The sequence below is a fragment of the Salmo salar genome, chromosome 28 (assembly GCF_965601325.2).
Source record: "Salmo salar chromosome 28, fSalSal1, whole genome shotgun sequence".
Taxonomy (NCBI): domain Eukaryota; kingdom Metazoa; phylum Chordata; class Actinopteri; order Salmoniformes; family Salmonidae; genus Salmo; species Salmo salar.
This window is the reverse complement of record NC_138318.1, coordinates 4,196,004-4,206,125: the sequence shown is the minus strand read 5'-3', so window position 1 is coordinate 4,206,125 and position 10,122 is coordinate 4,196,004. Positions and strand designations below refer to the sequence as shown.

At 41.0% G+C, this 10,122-nt stretch overlaps 1 protein-coding gene across 1 annotated transcript in view; it reads left to right on the top strand.

The window, feature by feature from the left end:
- Nucleotides 1-740: 740 nt before the first annotated feature.
- Nucleotides 741-10,122, top strand: part of LOC106589299 (proto-oncogene Wnt-3) — a 37,030-nt gene continuing 27,648 nt past the window's right edge. Inside the window, exon 1 of the mRNA XM_014179084.3 lies at nucleotides 741-937. Coding sequence (XP_014034559.1) covers nucleotides 858-937 — 80 coding nt within the window. The 5' untranslated portion in view covers nucleotides 741-857. The remainder of the gene's footprint in view (nucleotides 938-10,122) is intronic.

Sequence of the window (10,122 nt, the reverse complement as noted above, 5' to 3'; positions counted from 1 at the left end):
CCCGTGTGCCTGAGAGAGAAAGGGTGTGGAAGCACTGTATGCATATATATCCGGCTCAATTAGTCAGGGCACAACCCCTAAAAATGAAGTCAACACTTCCTCCCCCCTGCATGTCCTCCGCTCCGCCGCCAATCCCAAAGCCTCCATGAAGAGGCAGGCCTTACACCCCTTCACCTATCCTGAGCCACTTTGGGGAGTGCTTGCTTTGAATTATCATAGATGAAATAGATTGAATAAAGAAGAACTCTACCTTTTTGCTCTGTCCCTCCCTACACCTCTTCTCATTTTCCCTCCCTCTCACCCTCCCTCTTTCTCTCTCCTTTCTTTCTTTTCCACATTACCAGGGGGTGGTGTGTGATTGACGGATAGGAACGAATAATTTTTCTCGTAACCTAAGGCCATCCTCTGTGATTGGCTTGCCAGCTGACATCTCCAAACCTCGCTCGTCTTCTTTTTTCCCCCCTTTAATATTGGGCCTGTGGATGAGGCATCCTGAGGGAGAGAAAAAAGTGGAGAGAAAAACATATCTACCTTAGGAAAGAACCTCATAGAGAGGGAGGGAAGGAGAGGACGGGTAGGAGCGTGTGAGTGTGTGTGTGTGTGTGTGTGCGTTTGTATATGTGTGAGAGAGAGAGAGACACTTACTCTCCTAACTACTAGGAGACAGACACATTTTCCTGTCCAGACTCAAAGAAGGGGGAAAACAGTTTTTTTTGCTTCAATTTGATTTCAATTTTCCCGTCCCTCAACAATCAAGCTTTTCCTAAAGCTTCTCCTCCAGGAAGTCTTTTCTTCATTCCCAATTGGAAATTCTATGTATTGATCCATTTCCACTCTACCACCACAAGGCATACCTCATGGATTTGTTCCTGGTTGGATATATGATGTGTGTGTGGTTGTCCAGCTGGCGGGTGCTTGGAGGTTATCCCATCTGGTGGTGAGTACAATCTAAAGTTTCAGCATCAAATCCTAGACCTGCTATAGGGAGACTTTCGGTCAATGATCATTTGAAGAGGGCAGAATAAAGTGCACTTTCAGTTGACTGCGTGGAAAAATGTTCTTCAGCCCAGTCCAAAGAATCTTAACCTCAAATTCTGGTGCAACGGAAAAGGCTGGCCATTCTTTCCCCCTCTACACTCTGGTCCGTTTATCTTATTAGACAAATGTTGTGATGCTAAGGAGGTTGAAATTGTAGTTTTTGGGCATTAAACTTATTCAATCTCTATAGGGATTTTTGAAAGGAGCTTATGGATGGCTTGTCTAGGTAAATTGTCTCCAAATATTGGTGTTAGGCTGATAGGAGCTTTTCTATTTAGCGGTTGGAATTAGTGTAATTATTGGTTTGGATAACGTCTCCATCCTCCAAGGACAATGACAACATTGAACCTCTTCATGAAAACTCCCCAAATCCTTTATTTTATATAACCACAACCCTTAGTTTGTGAATCCACTTTTATAAGGACTTAGTTTATTTTGTTAAATTAACTGCTATTATTTGATATATGGAGTCGTACGATCAGGACCTTTTAAGTCAGCGTCATTTTTGTTTGCTATAGTCCATATTTTACGTTCAGGCTGCCGGCCCCCGATCGTGCCGTGTAATTCTTCATTGTTAGCTGAATGTTCTTTATTGGTTTGTTTTCGAGGGAGCTTATCACAAACTGAAGTGTGTACTGTTTAGTAGCAACAATGCTCTTTGAAATGACTAAAATCCCTGTCGGAGAGTCAGCGTTTAGAAATTCTCAAAATCAACGAAATCAACACATTTGTGAAAGACTGCCACAAGCATCAGATTTAATTTAAACATAATTGGTTTTAATTAATTTTGCTCTGCTTAATATTAAAAATAATTAAGCATACACTTTTGTCATTCAATTAGTATTGCAATATTGATGTTTCTGGGAGATTTGTCAGTGTCATGGGCTCGTCAGGTTAGGCTCTGTAAGGGCTTTATGTGTCTTTGTTGAAATATTCCGGACCCTGTTTGGCACCCTCACGTGAAATTTTTAGGTTCATCTCATTACAAATTCAGCTACATGCATCTGACCTCATAGGCCTTGCTCTCTTGTAACACAAAGCTTTTATTTGGGATATATTTGTGAGTAGGCGTATGACAAAGCTTCTTTTGCTCCCGACACAATACTTGTCAGAGCCAGTGCACTTTTAGTATCCCGGTTAGCATGTGGTCCCACAGCAGTGCTGTCCAAACCGCCAGCATCTTCTGGTTTCATTTACAGAGAGGGGAGCTGCCAAACGCACAGGCCAAAGGGCTGAAGTGTTAATGGCACGAGGGCATTACACCCACTCTCTGGGTTCAGCGCCACACCACACACAACATGGATTCTCTGTCTGAATTACCTGCAGCTGTTCTTTGCTCAAGGAGCTTACATGACACCGGAGTAACGTTCAGCCCAGACAATGCGCACCACCTTTGATTTGGATAGCACATTTGAAGTGGAGGCGGGGGAGGTGGAGAATGGAGAAAGATGAAATGGCCGTGCGTAGCTTCAGGTGACCGGGCAGACGCTAAGGAATGGATGTCACAGAGCGCCGTCACTGTCGTCACCCACGGTGTCGAGTACATCCAAGAGAGAACAAAACAACAAGATGGGTACGGGGTGCGTCAAGGGAGAGGGTGATAAGTTTCAGAGAGCCAGGGCTCCTCTCAGCTTCTGTCTCAGGGGCGATGACTTGGTTATAAATTCTCCAGCCAAGTGGGGAAGGGAGGGGAGAAGGAGTTTTGACTGCTTCATGCCTGGCAGTCAGTCACACAATCACAAGGGGTGTCGAAAACAAAAGAGCATAAATAACTCATACTGCGTACTGTATGCACGGAGGATGAGGTAGAGTGAAATAGCTGGCTAATGAGGGGGTTTGGAGAGGAGCTGGAACTGCCAAGAAAATAGATTCCCTATAAGAATGTCACTTAAATAGACCCCCCTTGAAAATGCTAAAATGTTTGGTTCTGTAGCTAGAATAGTTTCATAAGACAGAGGAAAATAAGTATCTGGAAAGATTTAAAAGCAGATAAAAGACAGAACATAACAGCATGTTCCAAGAGGGCTCGGTAGAACCCGATGCCCATCTCTAATATAAATGTGAGGCTTTTGGAAAAATATGTTTTTTTTTTTTTTTTACTTTGTATCTCTTTTTCTCACCTCTTATGCTGTACATAAAAATAGAACATCGCACGAGTCTCATCTTTAAAAGAAAAGTATTTTGGAAAAAATTGTGGCAAAGCCCTGTATTGTTTTCATGTGATCTCTCTAGGCCGTAGGTCAGGTTACAATACTGGGATGTATTATGCAGAGAATATTTTTGCGTGGGAATTTTTGCATTCCTGCATCCAAATCAAGTAATGCAATAGTGCAGCTCAACTAAAATAAATAAAGTGATTGGAGAAAAAAAGGGTATTCTATACAAGCTTCTGTTTTCTACGCTGTACCGACAATAGGCCTAGGTGTTTGTCATCATGCTAGTATGACAACAGCAACTTAAAAAGATCTTGACAAATCATAAGTAGTTTAGGATCAGCCCATCACACATTAAAATACAGTCAACGATCGGTATATACACAGGTAATCCCTTAATGGAAGCGCTAAAGACAACCTGTCAGCCGGTTCAGCCATTTCTGTTTATATTCATATTATAAACAATGGCCATGATGAGTGAATGCCGACACTCCACGTCAGCCGAACCTACGTCTTTACCCATTAGAAGCTCCTCAAATACCAATGTTGGAGGAACCAAGATTTGTGGTGTAGCCCCAGAACATCGCCGCAGAACCACTAAACATTTAAATCCAACAGAATATTATACTCTTTAATCTTCTGGTAATCTGGACCACTGTTCCAGAGGGGAACCAGAGAGAGGATGTAACCTATGGAAACTGTATGTTACTATGTAAACTGACTGAGTTGTGGCTTTAGCTTTTGATGCCGGAGTTTCTGGTGACTTCTGGTGAATTTACGTTTTTAGCAGATCAGTGTGGCCTATGCTAGCACCAAAAATAATAATAATGTTTTATTGTCACACACTGGATAGGTGCAGGGAAATGTGTTGTTTTACAGGGTCTGTCATAGTAGTACAGCACCCCTGGAGAAAATTAGGAATAAGTGCCTTGCTCAGATTTTTCACTTTGTCAGCTTGGGTATTTGGCTTATTTAAACCAGCAACCTTTTGTTTACTGGCCCAACGCTCTAACCGCTAGGCTACCTGCCACCCACCGACCTAGTGAGCATAATCACATCAGATTTGGGGAAGCCACTTCCTGTAGGTCAGAGTAGAGATATGTGGAGCAGCAAAACTATCTATTTGCTACAATTGTGACAGCCAAATACAAGACATGGGTCAATACCGCATACATAGAACACAGGAAATTGCAGAAATATGATATATCATACCGTATATTCCCATGTAACATGTCATACTTTGTGGTACTTCCCATGTCTCTTTGTAGTGAAAGCAAAGTTTTACCGTAAGAAAATAAAACATAAAGCAATTTCAGATTGAGGAAGAGAAAGTACGTCGAAGAAGGGCAGTGGCATTGAGAATGGACCAAACATGTATAGGTAGAGTGAGAGAGAGACATTTGTGAAATCTGAACACTTTTCCCCTCTGTGACATGTGGGTAGCAGAGTAAATGAAAAGGTCAATCCTCTCTTGCCTACCCTACCCATCCCCTGTCCTGCGCTGTCATGGCCACCCCTGCCCTCTCTGTGCTGGACAACCCTTGTGGCTTAAATGGGGCTCTAGGGTTCATCTCTGGGTCTCTGGAATGTTATTATCTGACTGTGACACCCCCCCTTACCTCTCCCCTCAACCCCCCTTTGGCAAAAGGATCACTATAATGATTCTTAGTGCGAGAAAATCCTCCATCTGCAATCCTAGTGTGAAAAGATCAAGGATGTTCAGGCATCATATTGAACAGTGCAAAGGGAGGGGGGAGGGGAAAGAAAAGGGGAAAGACCTAAAGAATGTTATTCTTAAGACCGGTAGGGTTCCATATCAATGGCAGCGGCTGCCATATAAGCAGGAGTCAAAGACATCCCTAATGCCTGTGAGAAATATCTAAGGAGAGTGTAGTGACTTCACCAGACAGAGATCTGTGCCATGTACATTTTTTCCCATTTGGTTAACCTCCATTCACTACAGTGATATTGGCCTAGCCTACGTCAGTTGAGCAGGTGGATGAGGTTCCCTATTTGTGCCCCAGTTTGGATTACAATGCGCTCTGTCTCCTTTGTAACAGTGGTAACTACAGTAGTTAGCTAACTGCTTGAATTGCAATCGATGTACGTTATCTAAGTGTGTTCACATACAGTTGATACAAAAGGGGCCTGACACCCTTACTGTCCAGCTCTACAAAACAAACCACTGGCATGACATTATCTAGCCTAACCAGCCGGTTGGGAGAGAGGTTCAAAGGAGGCTGGTAGTTCAAAGCAGTAAAGGAAATTCCTAATCTCAGCCCATCCTCAAAGAACGTGATGAACTACTCGTGTAGGAAATGACAAAGTCCCACAGTTCACGGCTATTACCTGCACTAAAACACAGGTCAGGACAGTTCCTCAAAGGAAAATAGGCCCAAACGCCCAGAGGCACAGGGGTCCTCGGGGGCAAACACGTGGACTGAGAGATAGAGAGAAGGAGAGAGAGAAGGAGAGAGGAGAGAGAGAAGGAGAGGGAAGCAACAAACACATTCACACTGAAACAACACACTCACTCACGCACGCTCGCACACACACACACATACGCACACACACACACCTTATAAGTCTTAATTGGCCAGACTTGCCAGCTCCTGTTTACAAATCTGCTGCTGGGCAGCAGCTAATTGTGAACAACAAGTAATCTTTAAACAACAAGCTTCATTTTTTAAGACACACTGCCTGGCTTGGTGTCTGGTGACGAAGAAGCATTGGTTACACCTGTGCACCCTAAATATAGGCTAGTCAAACCTATCCAGGTTATCTCCCTGGTCATCCCATTACCTAGGGAGGGAGGAAGAAGGGAGGGAGGGTGAGAGAAAGAGAGAGAGGGAGATAAATTCAAAGGCAATATAAGCTACAACTCCATTGTATAAAAGCATAACTTTGTAGAAATAATTTCACTGCAGGGTGAATAGTGGTTTTTGAGCCAAAGAATGAGAAAAGAGGGAAGCCGTGTGCCACTTGAACTAGGCCTACATCATGCCTGTATGTAGTAGTTATATTTGTAAGTACCTAAATAAAGGAAACGCCAACATAAAGCGTCTTAAAGGCCCAGTGCAGTCAAAAACGTGTTTTTTACATCTATTTCCACACTATGAGGTTGGAATAACACTGAAATTGTTAAAATTATGATAATGCCCTTTACTGTAAGAGCTGTTTGAAAAGACCACTTGCAATTTCAGCCTGTTTTGGTGGGATGGATTTTTACATTTTCAGTTTTCCCCTCACCACTCAGACAGTCCTAGCAAAACTCTTGTTTGAGAAAGTTATCATCTTGTTAAGAAGCTATTTTTGTTTTTGACCATTTTAATTGGAAACAAATCACAGTAAGGTACATAATTGTTACCCAGAAATCATTTGATACTGAGATAAAAACGGCTGCATTGGGTCTTTAATAGGCTTTGGGCCACCATGAGCCAGAACTGCTTCAATGCACCTTGGAATAAATTCTACAAGTGTCAGGAACTCTATTGGAGGGATGCAACACCATTCTTCTACAAGATATTCCATCATTTGATGGTGGTGGAAAACGCAGTCTGGGGCACGGTTCCCGAATCTCCCATAAGTGTTCGAATGGGTTGAGATCTGGTTTCTGAGACGGCCATGGCACATGGTTCACATCATTTTCATGCTCATCAAACCATTCAGAAAATCAGTCAGTATCTGGTGTGACTACCATTTTCCTCATGCAGCGTGACACATCTCCTTTGTATAGAGTTGATCAGGCTGTTGATTGTGGCCTGTGGAATGTTGTCCCACACTCCTCTTCAATGGCTGTGCGAAGTTTCTGGATATTGGCGGGAACTGGAACACGCTGTCATACACATCGATCCAGAGTATCCCCAAACATGCTCAATGTCTGGTGATTATGCAGGCCATGGAAGAACTGGGACATTTGCAGCTTCCAGGAATTGTGTAGAGATCCTTGCAACATGCGGCCATGCATTTGGGGCGGCAGGGTAGCCTAGTGGTTAGAGTGTTGGGCTAGCAACCGAAAGGTTGCAAGCTTGAATCCCTGAGCTGACAAGGTACAAATCTGTTGTTCTGCCCCTGAACAAAGCAGTTAACCCACTGTTCCTAGGCTGTCATTGAAAATAAGAATTTGTTCTTAACTTACTTGCCTAGTTAAATAAAGGTTAAAAAGAATTACAAGTTATCATGCTGAAACATGAGGTGCTTGCAGTGGATGAATGGCACAACATTGGCACATGTGTAATGATCATGCTGTTTTATCAGCTTCTTGATATGCCACACCTGTCAGGTGGATGGATTATCTTGGCAAAGGAGAAATGCTCACTAAGAGGGATGTAAACAAATTGGTGCACAAAATTTGAGAGAAATAAGTGTTTTGTGCGTATGGAACATTTCTGGGATCTTTTATTTCAGCTCATGGGACATGGGACCAACACTTTACATGTTGCGTTTATATTTTTGTTCAGTATACATTGTATTCCTCATTTACTACAGTGTTTCCATTATTTTGGCAGTTACCTATACATGTATGCATACCGCAAGATTCCAGATAATTCAACAAGCATTATGCCGTTGCTGCGTGGCAATCACCACTGTCTCACAATACTAGGATAGGTAATGCCAGAGCAGTCTCCGAATACTACTGGTTGGAAACAATCCTTTGGATGGTTCATACAAACACTTTGTAAATGTTTTGATCAAATAAGCCATGATGTTTTCTTTCTGAACGATTTCCGTCGTATCTGTGCTCTGACACTGACATATAGAGACAGAAAGGACTAGCCACTGGGCATACCACGTCATTTCAACGTGGATAATTGGGTATTATTTGGTTGAAACGTTGATCAATGAGATTGCAAACTATATTCACCCACTCAAAATGATAGTCAAAAGTTAGTTGAATTTCCAATGTGTTATCCACCAATGGTAAAACAATGTCTGATTTTTGGTTTAGTTGTCACCCAATGTATATCACTGCATTTTCAACCATTTAAAGGCACAGCAAAGTTCAAATGGGAATACAATGTCGGATATTTTGTTTATTTATAGCCTACAACAGATTATTGTGTTATCAATGTCATTCACCTAAAAGAACATGGTGAAAGTAATCAATGCAGTTAAAGATTCTGCTCAGATTATTACAGCAATTGTGACAACCTAGATATGCATGCTAACATGAACATTTATGCTTTATATGATTACATAACAAATTTATAGCTACAGTAACCTCAAAATGTGGCCATGATGTTTTACTCATTTTAAGGTTGAATATTGCATTAGTTTGTAAGATATACTTAACTGTAGGCTATTTAATGTATTACAAAAGTAATATTGAATTGTGTTTGGTTGACAATGCAACCAAAATCAACATTTAAAGGTGCACTATGGAGAAAGCGCTATGCCATTTCCTGGTTGACAAAATTCTAATAGTTCAAAACAAGCAAGTATAGTGTAGAGAATCATTATACCATCTAAACCGCTGTGACATATATTTTCCATTACCAAAAATATTGTATTTTCAGCTGTTTGAAGCTGGTGTACAAAACCCAAAGTAAAAAACAGATGTGACGTATAGAAATAACACACATAGAACAGATCTACCATTTTTTCACATTTTAGTCATTTAGCAGACACTCTTATCCAGAGCGACTTACAGTAGTGAGTGCATACATTTCATTAAAAAAAATTCCCCCCGTACTAGTCCCCCGTGGGAATCGAACCCACAACCCTGGCGTTGCAAACACCATGCTCTACCAACTGAGCCACACGGGACCACTTCTTAGACTTGTTTTCAAGTAGAATGACAGATCCATAACTCACATTTCTATGTGAATTTGGTCTGATCGCCCAAAAAGTTACATATTACCGCTTTAAAGGAGACGTAGGCCTATCTACTGCTTGGATAGTTCCTGACCTACTGGCTTAATCCCATTCTTTATCTTTTATTTTTGGTTGCGTTGGAGACATCATTTGTTAAACTTGTCAAAAGTTAAAAAGTCATATTGAATTTTGTTTGGTTGTCAACACCACCAAATATTTGAAGAAGATTTATCTCCTGCTTGGATAGCTCAATCTGTGCCGCTGACTAAATCTGGCTTTAATTTCAGTTTGTCTACAATAAAATAATTTATATGTTGGATTCACATCTCCACCAAAAATCTAAGTTCATGAATAGGACTAAATCAAATCAAACTTTAAATGCACTTCAAATAAAGTTTGATTTGATTTAGTCCTATTCTTTAACTTAGATTTTTGGTTGAGATCGAGATGTGAATACAACATATATTAAATTCATTTGTAGACAAACTGGAATTAAAGCCAGAGGCACAGATGGAACGGTCCAAGCAGAAGATACATCTCCTTAAAATGTTGATACTATACTTAGTATTTAGTTGCGTTGACAACCAAACACAACGTCACTAAATATCATTACATTTGAAATCAACAAGAGCTTGAAACCCTATTGTACAATGCCTATTGTATTGTCTATTTTTTGTTGAATCCTGGCTTGAATTGAAACAATAGCTGTTGATGACTTCCCAAATGGTATAAATATAGGCCTAAATAGCATCCTTGATGATATATGATTGATAAAGTATGGTTCCATTTCATCTGCTCTTTTAAACCTACCCTTTGGAATGACTTCGATAGCAACAGAGAATCTATTTTGTTTTTAAGTGGCGATCTCTCAACAATCATTCTCATGATAGCACATTGGTCAGTGACAAATATCATAGCTAAGCAGGGCTGGGCTTGGTTAAAACCAATGGGTAGCTGTAGATAAATAAATTCTCCAGTAGGAGGTGCTGCCCAGGCTATTGTATTTTTTCTGACAGTGGATATAACGTTGAAGAGCTGACGTTGTTTTAAAGGTAGAAATTCAACATCATTTCCACACGGTTTGTCTATGTTGAAATGTGTTACCATGATGACATAA